This window comes from Dama dama, chromosome 22 (genome assembly GCF_033118175.1).
Source record: "Dama dama isolate Ldn47 chromosome 22, ASM3311817v1, whole genome shotgun sequence".
Classification (NCBI taxonomy): domain Eukaryota; kingdom Metazoa; phylum Chordata; class Mammalia; order Artiodactyla; family Cervidae; genus Dama; species Dama dama.
Window position 1 is genome coordinate 34,099,899 of NC_083702.1, and position 18,004 is coordinate 34,117,902.

The 18,004-nt window shown below is 36.8% G+C and overlaps 1 protein-coding gene across 4 annotated transcripts in view; it reads right to left on the bottom strand.

The window, feature by feature from the left end:
- Positions 1-18,004, bottom strand: part of BCAT1 (branched chain amino acid transaminase 1) — a 122,474-nt gene that overhangs the window by 39,157 nt on the left and 65,313 nt on the right. For all 4 annotated transcript variants that reach the window (XM_061125142.1, XM_061125139.1, XM_061125141.1 and 1 more), the window contains exons 4-5: positions 10,493-10,603; positions 7,393-7,512 (exon numbers count right to left, since the gene is read on the bottom strand). In XM_061125142.1, coding sequence (XP_060981125.1) covers positions 7,393-7,512; positions 10,493-10,603 — 231 coding nt within the window. The remainder of the gene's footprint in view (positions 1-7,392; positions 7,513-10,492; positions 10,604-18,004) is intronic.

Sequence of the window (18,004 nt, forward strand, 5' to 3'; positions counted from 1 at the left end):
TAGCACAGGAAACTATACTTAATACTCTGCAATGGCCTATGTGGGAAAAGAATCTAAAAAAGAGTGGAGATATATATACATGTATCCACTTACCTGGTGGTTTCCCTGGTGGGTCAGGGGGTAAAGAATCTGCCTGCAATGCAGGAGACCCAGATTCAATCCCTGGGTCGGGAAGATTTCCTGGAGAAGGGAATGGCAACCCACTCCAGTATTCTTGCCTAAAGAATTCCATAGACAGAGGAGCCTGCTGGGCTGTAGTCATGGGGTCACAAAGGGTCGGACATGACTGAGCTCCTTAGGCACACACATGCTCATGTATAACTGATTCACTTTACTGTATAGCAGAAACTAACACATCGTACATCAACCACACTGCAATAAAAATTAATTTTAAAAAAGATTATACTTTACCCCAATGGACTGCATTGACATGCTTGTCAAAATAAGTTACCATAAAAAAGAAAAAAAAATAGGAAAGAAATTATTAGTCCCATCTGAGTTACATTTCCATAAGCACTCTTATTGAACCACACACCCATTTCTTCACAAAAGTGACCTCCATCTACCAATACATTCATTTCTGGATCTGACACTCCACAAGCTCCATGAGACACTGACTTCCTGAAGGCAGGGAGGTGCTTTTGCCTAGCATCGCATTCCAAGACCAGCACGTAAGGGATGCTGCAGAACAGAGGCAGGAGAAAAGGGGTTCTGATTTCACCTCTGTAGGCTAAGTTTCCTGTCTATCAAGTGATGCCAACGGCACCTCCTCACGGGGCGGCTGTCAATTTCTGCAGGGAGAGCCCTACGCGTAGCGCCCAGCACTCAGGAGAGCTTCACAATGTCAGGTGATGAGTGCAACAGCAGACTGGACCACTGTGTTTCATCAAAGAGAACCAAGATTTCCCTGAATGAAAGGAGGCAGGACTTTCCTGAGATTGAAAAGTAAGATGAGCCTGGGGTATCTTTCAGGGAAATAGTAACTCTTTCAACAATTCCCTAAGTTATGTATTTTCAAACTGCTCATTGCAGTATCATACAAAGGGACAGGGAAACGGAAGCCCAGTAGGAGAACTAGGACAAAGGGTAGTACATGTCCAGCATGGGGAACTGTATAGCAGTTAGAAGTCATGGACTGTCTCTTCCAGAATAATGGAAATAAAAAATAAACAAAAGGGACCTACTTAAACACAAAAGCTTTTGCACAGCAAAGGAAACACAAAACAAAAAGACAACCCACAGACTGGGAGAAAATATTTGCAAATGATATGACCAATAAGGGATTAGTCTCCAAAATTTACAAACAGCTCATGACGCTTAACAAAACCAAAACAAACAACCCAATTGACAAATGGGCAGAAGACCTAAACAGACATTTCTCCAGAGAAGACATACAGATGGCCAATAGGTACGTGAAAAGATGTTCAACATTGCTAATTATTTGAGAAATACAAATCAAAACTAAAATGAGATATTACCTTACACCAGCCAGAATGGCTATCATCAAAAAATCCACAAATAATGCTGGAATGGGTGTGGAGAGAAGGGAACCCTTCTCCACTTTTGATGGGAATGTAAATTGGTACAGCCACTAGGGAGAACAGAATGGAAGCTCCTTAAAGAAATAAAAAAAGACTCACCATATGAACCTGAAATCACACTCCAGGGCATATATCCAGAGAAAAACATGACCCAAAAATATACACGCACCCCAATGTTCATTGCAGCACTGCTTATAATAACCAAGACATGGAAGCAACCTAAATGCCCATGGAATGGATAAATGACAGAGGAATGCATAAAGATGTGGGTGTGTGTGTTTGTGTGTGTGTGTGTAAGAAAGAAATTTGCAGCAACATGGATGGACCCAGAGAGTATCATTCTGAATGAACTAAGTCAGACAGAAGGAGAAATATCATATAAGATCCTTATTATGTGAAACCTGAAAAGAAGTGATATAAATGAACCTACTTTAAAACAGAAACAGATTCACAGACTTTGAGAATCAACTTCGGGTTGCCAGGGGGAAGATGGGAGAAAGGGACAGCTAGGGAGTTTGGGATGGACATCTACACACTGCTATATTTTAAATGGATAACCAACAGTGACCTACTGTATAGCAGGGGGAACTCTGCTCAATGTTATGTGGCAGCCTAGATGCGAGGGGAGTGTGGGGGAGAATGGATACATGTATATATAGAGCTGAGTCCCTTTGCTGTTCACCTAAAACTATCACAACATTGTTAATCACCTATAGCCCAATACAAAATAAAACATTTTTAAAAAAAGGTGGTGGACTGGACCTACACATATAACCTGGATAGAAATGAGAAACAGAGCATGGAGGGAAAACATTAAGAGACACAGTGAGGTGTGTGGGACGAAACCATTTATATAAATTTTAATTATGGGGGTCCAAGGTAATAAGAGACACTTAAAACACATATAAACCAAAAGAATGTTCATTCAATACATGAGAATGATTTCCAGAGACTGAAAGAAGGGATGGAAAAGGGAATAAAAAAACCAAAGAGATGGTCACATTCTGGCCCACAATGGTAAGTGGTATGAACTGAGGGGTATCATTATTAACTAAGTGCACCAACACTTCAAAGTAAAAATAAAGAGAATAACAAATCATCTGTGATAATGTTGAAATGAACAAGAACAGCCTCAAGAGGATGTGGGGGAGTGGCCTGATAATAGCAAGCTGATCATCACAGACCAAAATCAGTGCAAACAAGCTGTATCTCTAAATACAGATAATTGAGATTTGAAGATACAAAAAAGGGGGCTATTAATATGAAACATGTTAACAGTTATGCAAGTAAGATTTTAAGATGGTTTATAGCAACTGAATGAGATACATATATAATCTCAAAAAGGACTGCAAAAGAATACATTAAAAGTATGGACAAAACCCAAGTGAATGATTACAAATTGCTGCTCTGATAACCAGTTTTCAAATCTGTATTTTCTTTCATTTACAGGCTAATTGTGAAGGGAAAAGATGATAAGACATATAAGCATAAATAAACAAGGGCTATGAATAAAGAGAATTCTTTTCATGGAAATTGTTATGACTATAGGTAAAATTATATATGGAATACAACGACTTTACAAGGTGATAAAAGGAAAAGAATGACAGGTTTACTAATTTTTTTTAATTTAAATATGATTTCAGGTTTTATCTAATTTCTAATTAACAATCAGCAGCAGTTTGAAACACTCCAGCTTTTAATTTCTAAGTTTTTAACTGCTGCTGCTGCTAAGTCACTTCAGTCGTGTCCGACTCTGTGTGACCCCATAGACGGCAGTCCACCAGGCTCCCCTGTCCCTGGGATTCTCCAGGCAAGAACCCTGGAGTGGGTTGCCATTTCCTTCTCCAATGCATAAAAGTGAAAAGTGAAAGTGAAGTCGCTCAGTGGTATCCAACTCTTAGTGACCCCATGGACTGCAGCCCACCAGGTTCCTCCGTCCATGGGATTTTCCAGGCAAGAGTACTGGAGTGGGGTGCCATTGCCTTCTCCGAAGTTTTAACTACGTGTAAATATTTCAGAAGATATTGATTTAAATGATGCTGAAATTCTCTTTTTTTACGTTGATTTTTGGTTATGCTGGGTCTGCATTGCCACACGGACTTCTCTCTAGGCGTGACAAGCAGGGCTTCCTCTCTAGGTGTGGCGCGCAGGCTTTGCTGTGGTGCAGAGCCCGCTGTGGAACACCGGCTCTAGGGTGCATGGGCTTCAGCAGTTGTGGTCCCCGGGCTCCAGAGCACGGGCTCAATAGTTCTGGTGCACAGGCTTTGGGATCTTCCCAGATTAGCGGTTGAATCCAGATTTCCTGCATTGGCAGGTGGACGTTTTTACCACCGAGCCACCAAAATTCTCTTTTAATATCAGAATATGTTTGGGAAAATGAATGATCTTAGTCTCTATATTTTACAAAAAGCTTATGTAATACTGTTCAGTATTGTGTTTAATAATGTAAACTTTAGAAAAAAAATTTTTTTCAACACTCTCTACTCACTGGCTATTTAATTAGTTAATTAGCTATTAATACATGTCCCAATAAATACTCCTCTGTTTATTACCATCCTAAATCTCAAAGGATTTTAGTAATGAATCCAATTATTATCAAAGAAGGCCGGAAGACATGAAGAATTACACAAAAACATTGGTACATAGGTATTAGGACTTCCCCGTAGCTCAGATGGTAAAGAATCTGCCTGCAATACAGGAGACCCAGGTTCGATCCCTGGGTCAGAAAGATCCTCAGGAAAAGGGAATGGCTACCCACGCCAGTATTCTTGCCTAGAAAATCCCAGGGACAGAGGACCTTGGCAGGCTACAGTCAGTGGGGTTGCAAAGAGTCAGACTTAACGTAAAACAACTTAAAAAATGAAGAAGCTGTTGATTATAAGACCTGTAAAGAAGCACAGTACCTTTGAAAACGTAATGAAATCCATAAGTTGGTGTCAGAGTTACTCTCAGATTATATGGCAGCTACTAAGCCTTCCTGAGTGTGAGAAGCAGTAATTAATAACAGACTATCATGTCACACCTCAGGAAAGTGAAAACACTTCTGCCCTTAGGATGAAGTGAAATTTTCAAAGATAAAAATATTTCCACCTTGGTACTAGTTTGCAGTTCCTGGAGGAAATAAAGTGTTAAAGACTGCTAGACATACTTTTAATTCTTTCACAAGACTTGGGATGGCGATTCTATTGCAAGTTTTTAAAAAAAATCTCTGGAGACTTTATTTAAAAGCAGAGTGTTTGATCTTGGATCCACGGATTTAGATTATTTGGGTTGAGTTGGGGCCCAGTATAAATATGTCTATTGAAGAATACAGAATATTCTCTATACACAAGTGAGTGCCATACCAGAAACTACAGACCTAGTACATGTGAACAAGTTGATGGTTACATCTCTTTAAAAATTACCCAACTCAAAGTAACTCTTGGATAAAAGACCCACTTAATCAGTTAAGATAACCATGAAAAGAAGATGAAATGACAGATGTTAGCCAGATGCTGCACACAAGACCAAAATACCAAATAATAGATATAGAATTGCCTGCAATTCTATGAAGGCAGAGACAAGACAGAGCCATCAGGGAACCAAGTAACATAAAAAGGCAAGGAAAAGTTAGTCATCCCAGCTGGAAGAATCCCACTGATCTGGAACCCATGGGCACCAACCAATCCTCCAGCCTTTATCTCGTGTATCAAATGTAGATACCATGGAAAGGCAATGTGTGATAATTACCAGACTGAACTATACAACATTTGTGTGGTGTGCAAATGTTTAAATCTACATGCTTTACTGAATGCTATTTGTAACATGCTCATTCTGAATGCCTGGTGATTTTTTTTTCTGCCTGTACCATGAATTAGAAGATTCTAGTTGAGAATTCCCAGGGACAGGGGAGCCTGGTGGGCTGCCGTCTATGGGATCACCCAGAGTCGGACACGACTGAAGTGACTTGGCAGCAGCAGCAGTTGATATAAACATAGCAGCCAAATATAAACAATGTTGACATCAAATGGTATCAGACTTTTCTTTCAATTCTTAGCTTACTACTTGGAAAGCAGATAGTTAAAAATTCTTGATTCTGAGATCCAAAGTATAATCAAATATATAAGCTGATAGAGTGCCATGGGAGGGGACTACTTGGCAGGATTTTTGTCACTGAAGTTCTTAAATTTGGTTGAGCAACAGAATATTCAACTGGAATATCTTGGGATTGGTATAAATACGTGTATTTTAAACACTATCTGGGTAATTCATACGAAAAGATTTGAAGACCATCAATAAAGTAAATTATTGGGGGTATCAGTCAGACTATAAAATCAGACTTAAAAGCTTGTTTAACTCCACATTACATTACAGAATTTCAGGAGCTTAAAGACTTGACTAAATCACAGAACTAGAAAACTAAAGACCAATAACTTTCATAAGCACTGACACAAAAGTCCTTAACAAAATATTTGCAAAATGCATACAGCAAAACATAATGTGAGTTATTCACCATAATCAAGTAGGATTTAGCCCAAGAATACAAGTTTGTTTTAACATATAAAGATGAGTTAATATAATACATTATAATAGAATGAAGGACAAAAATCACATTATCATGTCAAGACATTTAGAAAAAGCATTCAACAAAACCCAGCCTCCATTTATGACAAAAACTCTCAACAAACTAAGACTGGAAGAATCAGGTCTTAGAATGGAAAAGCACCCCAGATCACTAGAAGGTAGTGCTTTGAAAATTTAAAAACTGCTACTTCCTAAAGTTAAATAATAATATTTTAAAACTCAATAATATTCAAATATCAGAAACTTAAGGAGAAAATGACTCTTTAAATTGTTCCAATTCTTTAACAGTTATTAGGAAGACTGTAATTTATGAAATTCATTATCCAGATGCTTAAGTCTTTCAAAAGGCATTAAAAGGATGCCAAAGGACCACTTAGGTACCTATCCTCTGGCCTTATATATTTCTCTATTGCTTACTTTCATATGACACAGTGGAAAACCTGGTAACCATACAATTACCCCAGAGAGAGCAAATTATACTATAGCAAATGCTCTGTCCCATTTTCCATATGCCACACCTTCCTCATCCACCATCTATAATCAATCCCCCCCCTCACATCACCCATTCTCCATAGGGCTAACCTTGCTCAGTAGAGGAAGGAGACAGGGACAAAGTCTTTATATTTTATATCACATACTCACCCACACAGATGGCCATGGTCACTTAAAGTATGTCCTTCTTTTGAAAGGTCACCAACCAATAGACTGAACTACTGGGAGATCTTATAGCCATGTTGTTTAAACCTGTCTCTCTAGCTCTCAAGTATTTCCCTAATACCCACTGTGAACTTTATTTACAATATTTCCTATGGGAGAAGAAAGTCCTTCACTCCCATTCCTTACCAAGTAATCGCAAGACTTCAAGAAAATGAAGATTAAAAAACAGGAGCTCTCTCTCCTCCAAATTTCAAAACCATTACCACTCTTACCTTGGAGGAGAACTACCCAGATAGGAGGCATTACACCGGTAAACTGAGGAGATGCGGTTAGTCTTAGGGAAAGGCAAACAGCCTCGGTCCTTGCTTTACTCATTTATGTTGATGGCTGTGGCTGTGTTTGTACCACATAGCGGCACTGAGTAGTGTCAGAAACCATATGGCTCACAAAGCTTAAAATACTGACTATCTGGCCCTTTAAAGAAAATGTTTACAGTCTTAATGATCAAGGGAAAGGAGCATTAGTGATGCTACTGGGGGGTTATTTCAAACTACCTACTAGAAGTTTCACACAAGCATAAACAATGATAACCGCCCACCAAAGTACCCCAAAATAGGAAGTCGGTCTGCACCTCAGTTCCAATGAACGTAGGACGAATATATAGACTCGCAGATGTTGAGTAGGGGACCCATTCCTCATCCAATTTCACAAGCTGCTGAATACACTCTAAAAGCTCTTTCTTGTCAAACGCCTGAAGGAATAAAAAACACAATGAATAATGCAACGCTTTTCCACTGCAGCAGTAAGAAATGATCCTCATTTGATGGTTAAAAAAGTACTAAGAAGGAAATCCCTGGAGGTCCAGTGGTTAGGACTTGGTGCTTTCACTGCAGTGACCCAGGTTCAATCCCTGGTCAGGGAACTAAGATCGTGCAAAGCGACATAGCATGGGCAAAAAAAAAAAAGTACCAAATAAGTAAGCAAATAAATAAATAAAATTTTATAACTAATAATAATAAAACCAAGCAACTTTTTCTGTGACTTTCCCCCCTCAAATTGTGATGGAATGATAAGTTAGTCACATAAGGAAGATAAATAAGTGGTTCCCTACCTCTTACCAAACCCAAATACCAACTGTAGTTGATGACGTACTTAAATGTAAGAAAACATTAAGATTTCTATTAAAAAAAATACAAAGCATCAGTGTCACCTTAAAGCAGAATTCTTAAATAAAAGACATAAAGCATAAATCATTAAGGGAAAAAAATGGACAAAATTTGACTATTTAAAACTTAAGGCCGTCCAATCATGAAAATTATTTGACCTAAAAACAAAACAAAATACAACATGCTTTTTATAAAGTATGTAATTGAAGTGACTATAATCCAGTATTGATCCCGTCAAATGGCGTTAAGTTGCCAGAAAGATACTATGGCCTGGGATATAGGTGATGGGTAGATTTTATTAAAATAAGAGTTATGTGTGAATATCTTTAATCCATTTGATAGGTTTCTAAATCTTCAGTCTAATAAAGTTGAAATGTCTTAGAATATTGGTTTTAATAGAGCTGAACAGTTATGTTCAAAATGTGTTCAAAAAGAAAGCATGTTTGTATTCAGATAAAGGGAATTTATACTTTTCAGTTAAGCCTCAGACTTAAGTAAATGTTAAGGGCTTATCTTTCCTCATTATCATTAATATTAATGAACTCTTGGATTAAATTCAGTAATACATTTAATGTACTGCTTAATAATCAAAATCAGGACTTCAAATATTTGATGTTTTTTATTCCTTCCAATATAAAATTCCAGTATTTAATTCCTATGTGGAAAAATTGAATTGGTATAAAAAGTTAATGACATATGAAGAATTCTTTGCACCTCTCCCAAGTGTATTTAAACAACATAAAACTTTTAAATAAATGCAGTGGTCCCAACATTTAAAAAAAAACAAACAAACTTAAGACCGTCTATTCTTCAAAAGATAAAAAAAGTGGCACATTGGGTGAAGTTTTTTGGTAGTATAACCAACAGGATAGTAACTGGAAAATGTTAAGATAACCTGAAAATCAGTAAGAGACAAATGATACAATAAGAAAATGGGCAAAAGCAAAGAGTAATTTATTTCACGAAGCTGAAAAAGGGTTTTATGTACTAAATAGGCGACAGCTTGTAAAATAAGTAGTTTCTACTTACTTGGCAGAGAGATGGGATGGGTTATTCAAGACAGACATGAGTCAGAAACACACATGAATAGAGTTCATGACGTCAGGGTTTGGCTACTGAAGTACTAACTTGTAATAGCAATCACAGCGTAGCAGAGTTACAGAAATTAGGACTGCCAATCATCTAGGACATCCAACCTCCCTGTGTCAAGTACAGGGTTTCTGTTACTCCTGTCTAGAGGTAAGATTTAGTGGCAAGAACTTGACTAGGGATTTAAAAACTTACATCCAAGTTCTTACCCTGTCCCTTTATTCTGTGTGAGCTTAGGCAAGTCATCTCATCTCTCTGGGCTTAAGCTTTTTACCATCTGAGTCACCACGGATTTCTGGGCTTAAGCTTTTTAATCTGTAAAAAGGTGCTGCTAAAATTTACAAGGCATACCTTCTTGACAGTGGCTCACTGCTACGATTAAAAATGCAAAGGATGTAAAAACCACATAATGCAGTTTGTGGCAGAGTTGATGTCCAATAAATGTTACTTCCCTTTTCTTCGTCCCCATTTTAAAAGGATTTCCCAGTGGTTTGTCTGTAATGGGTAAAGAGTAGAACTAGGACTGAATCAAAAGAAATTACCTGAATGTTTCTTCTGCTACTATAGTATGGCCTCTGAAGAAAGTGAAGCATGGGTTCCAAAAGGAAGAAGAAGGAAGAGCTTCCCTGGTGGTCCAGTGGTTAAGAATCCACCTTCCAATGCAGGAGACGTGGGTTCAATCCCTGGTAGGGGTACTAAGATCCCACACACCGTGGGGCAACTAAGCCTGCATGCCACAACGAAGAATCCGTACAGCCAAAATAAAATAAAAAGGAAGGAGAAGAGCCTGGCTAAAAAAAGAGTCATCACCTAGGTTTCTTCAGGTGAAGGTCAGGGACAAATGAAATACCTCAATGGAGAAAAGACTTCTTTCAGTTTAGAAAGGCAGCCTGTTAAAGTCTCGGGGAATGAAAGTAATCTAAGTTACCTCCTACCTAGGTATGAACCTTAGGGTCTTCCAACCCACCTCAGAATGAATTCTGCTCCATAACAAACAATGGTATAGTCAGGACCCAGTGGCTATGAGAAAACATTTTTACATCCTTTAAAAAAAAAAAGTTAATAAAACTTGGGGTAAAATATCAAAACAACTAATTAAATCACTGTATACTTATTAGTAGTATCTTAAGCAATTAGGGAAAACACTCCTTAATTATCTGCACAGTACACCATATTTCATACTACAATTTCATATAGTCTTTAAATTTTATTATTTCAGTTTGAGGCATATTTTTCTTCCTTATCCTGTTATGTCCCACATACACATTAAATCCTCACAGACACTCATAAAGAAATAGATTGTGGAACTGCCAGATGGTTACGTCCTTGCATTTTTACCTCACTGATTAAAAAACCGACCAGAAATAACTTCAGTGCTCATATGGTTTATAGTAAATACTGACCTAAATACTCAGTAATGTTTCATTTGGTGGAATTCAGTGACCCATTACAAGAGAAATTCCTAAATTTACGTACCGGCAGAGTGGCCCTCATAGCAGATCGGTACATCCTATCCATGTTGAGGTTTGGCCGGAACAGACGAATTTTATTATCTACTCCCCGAAATGCCTTCAATCCTTCAAATAACTGAAGATAAAAGAAAAATATTTGTTAGAAGGTAAATAGATGAAAACAATCCCCATGTTCTGAAGACTGACTTTTCTATGGCTCTTCATCACCCTTACTATGTAAAGCTATTGACACAGACCCTAAATCTAGAAAAGCCAGACAGACTGGTTTTAGTCACTAGGATAAAAAGGAAGTCCCTTTATCACCAAGATCTGGAGGGAATTCAGAGTTATGCTTTCTACTACAGAGCTGGATGGTTAAATAACACATCAATAGAGGCTGGAAGAAAACATGTCTACACAACGTGGACTGACTGCCTACAAAAAAACAGAAATGGAATCAAAGACGCCACAGTACCCTGCCCCCAATCCATCCCAAAACACCCATGTATCTTTTCATTTTATCTGGCTCCTATGAACTCTGAAGAGTGGATATCTAGATGTGACTGGAGGTGGGTCAGCCTCCCAAATCACAGAAATCAAGCAGCTCAAGACTCTTGTTAGCGCAATGCCACCTTCTTAGGGTAAGGCCACAAACAAAATAAGAAAAGACTTTGAAGTCAGTGCATATTGGTAAATATATAGAAAAGAGGAAAAATCGAACATTTTAATAGGAATTTTTTTGTGTGATAAACTATTTGAGAATCTAAAAAGGATGAATGTATGTATATGTATAGCTGAATCATGATGTTGTAGACCAAAATCTAACACCACATTGTAAATCAACTATACTACAATAAAAATTTTTTTAAAAAGGGAAATTTCTACCACAGGTTCTCTAAGTGATTGATACAACAAACAGGTTAAAACAAAGTAAAGATATGGATGATTTGAACAACAGGAACAACAAACTAACCTAGTGGACACAAAGCCCTGCACATACCACCTGCAGAAGGCATGATCTTTGCACATGTTTAAGATAAGCTAGATATCAAAAGCAAAAATACAACCATAAGATATACACATTTCGGAAAAAAAAGAAATCCATTACTTAATATTAAGTGTGAGTTAAAGAAGAAACATAATGGAAACTAGAAAATATGCTAAGCTGAATGAGAATGAAAAATAGAGCCTTTAGATGCTTACAGCCTCAAAGCTTACATGAGAAAAGAAATACAAATTCTGGAGCACAATCAAAAAGCACAAAATGAGATGTTTTGTTGAAATGCAAATATGTGGTTAATTTACTAACTGTAATAAGACTAGAGCTTTGGTTAAAAGATATGGTTGTCAGATTAATTCAGCTGATAACATCTGAAACAAAAAAGCATAAAAAGCAATGTCATATAAACACTTTTAAAAATGAAGCCGGTGAGGTTATATTGCTAAATATATAACAAAACAAACTTTCAGACAAGAAGCACTGCTGGAAATAAAGAAGGTAAGTAACTTTATAAGGTTCAATTTATTTCAGTTTAAAAATTGTACACATTTGATATAGGTTCAAATTTACATAAAGGTTATATGATAATGCCATTGAATAATGCATATGCAAAATATACAAAGGATAATGGTCTAACTAAGCTGGATTTATCCCAAGAATAGACATTGGTTTAACATTAGAAAATATATGAAATTCATATATTATATTATATGATTATTATATTAATAGTTTATGTGAAAAAAACTATATATATCTCACTGATATAATAAATGCATCTGATAAAACTGAACATTCATTTATGATTTAAAAATAAAATTTCCTCAATAACTAAGGAAAAATATAATCTTCCTTAAGTGATAAAGGCTTTCTTCAATAAATTGGCAACAAATATTATATTTAAAATGGCAATTTTTTAAAAAGTATAGTTGATTTACAATGCATTAGTTTTAGATATGCAGCAAAGTGATTCAGTTTTATATATACATACATATATATATATTCTTGTTCAGACTGTTTTCCATTATAGGTTATCACAAGATATTGAATATAGTTTCCTGTTCTATATAGTAGGTCCTTGTTGTTTATCTATTAAAGTGATAAAATTTAAAGCTTTTCTTTCAGATTGAAGCCATCACACATTGCCTGCTGTAACTACAAATACTTTAAATCAATATTGTACTACCAATAAAATAAAGCAAGGGTCATGAAATAACTCTAGGGGATCTCTCTGACCCAGGGATCAGACCCACGTCTCTTATGTCTCCTGCATTGGCAGGAGGGTTCTTTACCACTAGCACCACCTGAGAAACCCTGAAGTAGAAGTATAAAGTTAGGAGAAGAAAAAAAACTGCCATAGATCTTGAGACACAGAAAAGATTAAATGTAGAAAATCCAGAAAAACTGACATAATCTTTTGAAAATTACCTGTTTAGGCAAGGTAACCAGATAAGAAACTATATTCCCATGTAACAGCAGCAGTTAAAAAATAAAAACACTACTTAAGGTAGAATTAAAACCAATTCCTAGGTGGGGAAAATGTAACGTAAGTGAATGACATAAGGAAAATATAAAACTTACCAAGTCATTAAAGACCTAACTAAAGCAGAAAGCAATCTCATAGTCATAGATTGAAAGATTCAATATTATGAAGACTGCACGAATGTAGAGTGCAGGTAAGTCTGCTCAGTGTTATGTGGCAACCTAAATGGGAGTAGAGTTCAAGGGAGAACGGATACATGTATATACAGGGCTGAGTCTTCAGCTGCCCACTTGAAACTATCTCAATATTGGTAATCAACTATACTCTAATCAAAATCAAAAGTTTAAAAAAACAAAATGCTTTAGGATTAAAATACATATACATATAAAGATACTGATTCTCCCACAATTGACTCATAAAATGTGATGCAATCCAAATGAAAATCATGTCAGGACATTTATTTTTCTTGCAACAAACTGAATCACAAAAATTTGACTGACATGATAAACTGAATCGAAGTTATAAGAAAAAGCAAAAGAACAAGAAATATCCAAGGCACTCTTGAAGAGTGAAACAGAAGGACTTGTCCTAGTAGACATTAAGACTCCTTACTTTAAAAAAAAAAAAAAAAGACTCCTTATAGTGATTTGGAGATAAAGACAGTGTGGCTTTTGCCCAGATAGACAAGCAAAACAATGAAACAAAAGAGAGATCCAGATAGACAAGACAATGGAAGACAAATGGAGATCTAGAAGCAGAACCTCGTGTACAGGCTAAGATGTGCTATGATGTATCAGAAGGAAAAAAAGTCTTCTTTAATGGTGTTGGGACAATTGGGTATCCGTAGGGAAACAAAACAAACAAAAAGTGAAACAGATCGCCAGCCCAGGTTGGATGCATGAGACAAGTGCTCGGGGCTGGTGCACTGGGAAGACCCAGAGGGATGGGATGGGGAGGGAGCTGGGAGAGGGGTTCAGGATGGGGAACACATGTAAATCCACGGCTGATTCATGACAACGTATGGCAAAACCACTACAATATTGTAAAGTAATTAGCCTCCAACTGATAAAAATAAATGGAAAAAAGAAAAAAGAAAAATTGGACCCCTACTTCATACAAAAATCAACTTCTGAAATTAAAGACCTAACTGTCATGGATAAAATAAATAATACAGGAAGATGTCTTCATAATCTAGGAGTAGAAAAAGACTCTTTAAACAAGACACAAAACCAAACCTAAAGCAAAGATTGATAAATTCAACTTTTAAAAATTGAAATGTGGAGTTCCCTGGTGGCCTAGTGGTTAGAATTCTGGGGTTTCACTGCCTCGGCCTGGGTTCAATCCCTGATCGGGAAACTAATAATCCAAAAATTGCATGGCATAGCCCCCACCTCTCCAAAAAGTGAAATTTATTTCTTGTCATCAAAAATTTATGGGGAGAATAAAAAGTCAGAGTGTGGAAGAAGATATTTAAAACACATATAAATGACATAGGACCCATACTCAAAATATATAAAGTACTTCTGCAAATCAAAAAGACAACACAATAGAGTGAGCAAAAGATGGAAACAAGCAGGCACCTCAAATAAAATGAAATCCAATTGACAAACATTTGAAAATGTGATCAACCTCTTCAGAAGTGGCAATTAATATCACAATAACATGCAATTTTATTAATAAGCTAAAAATTTAAAGTCAGGCTATAAGAACTGGCAAAGTTGATGAGTTGTGATTGAATGTATTTGCTAATTCATGACTAGTGGGTATAAAAAATGGTAAAATCACTATGGAAAAGTTTCCCTTTTCTCATAAAATTGAAGATATATTCCATACCAGCAGCACATTCCTAGATATACCCTCAAGTAGTATTTCTCAAAGATTTTTGGTATCAGGTGCCTTTACACTCTTAAAAATGATAAAGGTCTCAAAGAGCTTTTATTTTACCATAGCCATAGTGAGAAATTGTATTTGTTAACAATAATAGACTATGATGTTAAAATATTTTCATTCACATTATCTATATTTTCCAAGAGGATTAATATTAAAGGTGGCCCTGTTTTACATTATTGCCAATCTTTAATGTTTGGCTTAACAAAAGACAACTGGATTCTCCTATCTGCTTCTGCATTCAGTCTCTTGGCTGAAGTACACAAAGAAAATCCAGTCTCATATTGATATATGGTTGAGGAAGAAAGTACTTTTGATAACTTTTTCAGATAACTGTGGCTATTAATCTCTGATACTCCTCTAAAACTTGACAACTGGTGGTCCCTTATAGCTTAGCTGCACCGCAGAATCTGAAAGCCCATCAATGAGGTTTTTATACTCTGTTAATTTCTTAAAAGCCAATGGTCTCAGTCAGGGTTCCACCGAGAAGAAACAGAACTAGGAGAAATATATACAACATTTACAGATCTATTAGAAGAAAGTACCCAAAGCATCTGTGGAGGCTGGCTAAGCAAAGTCCAAAATCTGCAGGATAAGCACCAAAAAACAGAAGGTCACAAGCAGGCTAGACCAGGAGATGTGCGCTGCAGCCCATCCCCAACTGACTCAGGAAGGGAGAGGCAGAGCAAGAGAGAGTGTATGTGAGCAGCCAGACTACAGAGATGTCCTGAGGTCAGGCTCACCCACAGTCATCTCCCTCTGGATAACTTCAAATCAACCAGTCAGGGACTTTAACCACATCTGCAAAATTCCTTCAAACTCCACCCAGATTAGTGTGGATTAGACTAGAAGAAGGCACACACAAAATGATCACTGCCTCCCAAAGTCCTCCAAGGCTCACGAGAGAATGTCCTTGCAGTCCATCCCCAAAGGGAAATGAAAAATGGAATTTTAGGGACCTCAGTTTACATAACCAAACTGACACATCAAAAGTCCTATCTTGCACTTGAATTTTTTTTTTTTTTTCATTTTAAAATATACTTCAGGGATTTTTGGTTTTTGTTTGTTTTTTAATTTTATGGCTGCAGCAAGCAGGATTCAGTTCACTGACCAGGGATCGAACCTGTGCCCACTGCAGTGGAAGCAAGGAGTCTTAACCACTGGAATACCAGGGAAATCCTGCACTTTGAATGAATCTTTACTCATACATAAATTTGTAATATCATGGAACACTCATTTGGAAAAATACTGGTTGCCTGAGTTACACAGATCTTTCAAAAGGTAACTCCTTTTAAAACCACCAATATCATTAAAACATTATAACATTAAATATTATACATTATAACATTACATTAAACATTATAACATATAACATGTAACATATAACATATAACATTACATTAAACATTATAACATTAAAACAGTATAATACAAAATAAGACCGCTTTAATAGGAGGAAAGGGTGGTGGATACAAATTTTCCAAAAATTCCAATTTTCACTTGAGAGCTAGAATTTTATCACTGCCAATAAATATAGTCCATTGTTTTACTTGAAGTGACAGGCTTATTTCATTCATTTTCAAAAAAACACACACAAGTTTGAACAACTTTGTTCTTTCCAGGAACAATGGCACCAGGTACAAAAAGTAGCCAGTTGAGTTCACCACACAAAAACAATCATGTGGTTGCTTTTCCTTGAGGCAATCATTGCATTTCAGTACAACAGAGTGCTTCATGTGAAATGGATGTTTTCTCACACAGAATAAAATGTTTATGTAAGAGTCAAGATTTAATAAACTCAATCATTATTACACTTCATTGAGAACATTAAGTAAAGCTGACATTCTTTTTATATTGTAATGCACAGCAATAAACAATATAATGACTAACAGAGGTTGGGTGGCAAAGCGTTATCTGGTACAAATGTCAACACAATGAGGAAGAAAAATAATACCTTGGTATTACTGTGAAGAGTTTTACCTTAGGCAGTCTCTTCAAAGGGCAGCCTAGGGGGTCTATGGACCACACTTGAAGAACTGCTGACTTAAAGAAACATGGAAACAAGTACACCAGTATACTATTTTCTTTTTTTTTTTTTCATTTATTTTTATTAGTTGGAGGCTAATTACTTTACAATATTGTAGTGGGTTTTGTCATACATTGACATGAATCAGCCATGACTATTTTCAAGAATGTTCACAGAAGGAAACTAAACAAGTGCCAAGTCAACAACAGACTGAATATATTCACATAATATAACACTACTGCTACAAGGAACACATGATGTGGTACCTACCGCCCTGAGACTCAGATAACACAGGTCTCTGCCCTGAGTTTCACACTTACGAAGGCCTCTCACCTCTATCTTCCCCCAGTTGTGACCTCCTTGGAGCAAGCAGTTGACTGGACCCTTTTCCAAACAGACTCCAAATACTCAGTTCTAGGGATTCCCTGAATTCCCTGCCCAAATGGCCCTGATTCTATTTTCAGGGTCTGAATGGGCCTCCATAGGTTCATCCTCTTAAAAACAGACAGGATCACTAGGGTGCTTGCATCTAAGTCCAAGGGATGGCCAAGGATCATCTGTTTGCAGGTGGAGTGGGCATCTATGTGCATGTGCAAAAGGCCCCTTGTGGTACAGGATAAGCCAGGATTGAAATAGATGGACAGGGTGGACTATGGGATGTCTCTGTTTTTACTTTTGTCCCAGACCCCACAGACATTAGGATGGATAGATCTCACACAATATTGGGCTCAAATAATAGATATGTATGTGTGCACGTGCACACACACGCAATATATATGTTTATATAATTCCACTTACACAAAGTTCAAAAAGAGGCAAAACTGTAGTGTTAGAGGTACACATAATCCAAGTGAAAAGCAAAGAAAAATCATCATAAAAGAATAACAAATGCCAGAAAATAAAGGGTTTATGACATAGAAGGGGCACAAAGAAGGCTTCTGGGATATTCAAGCTGTCCATTTCCTTGCCTGGATGGTAGCTATTTGGGCACTCCTTTATAAGAATTCATTAAATAGTATGCTGTCCACTTTTTCAAATTATGCATTATGTCACTAAATATTTATCTCAACCCTAAAATGAAGTACATGTTGTAAAATTCCATTTTCTTTCATCCAGGTTCCCTACTCACACTTCCATTTCTCTC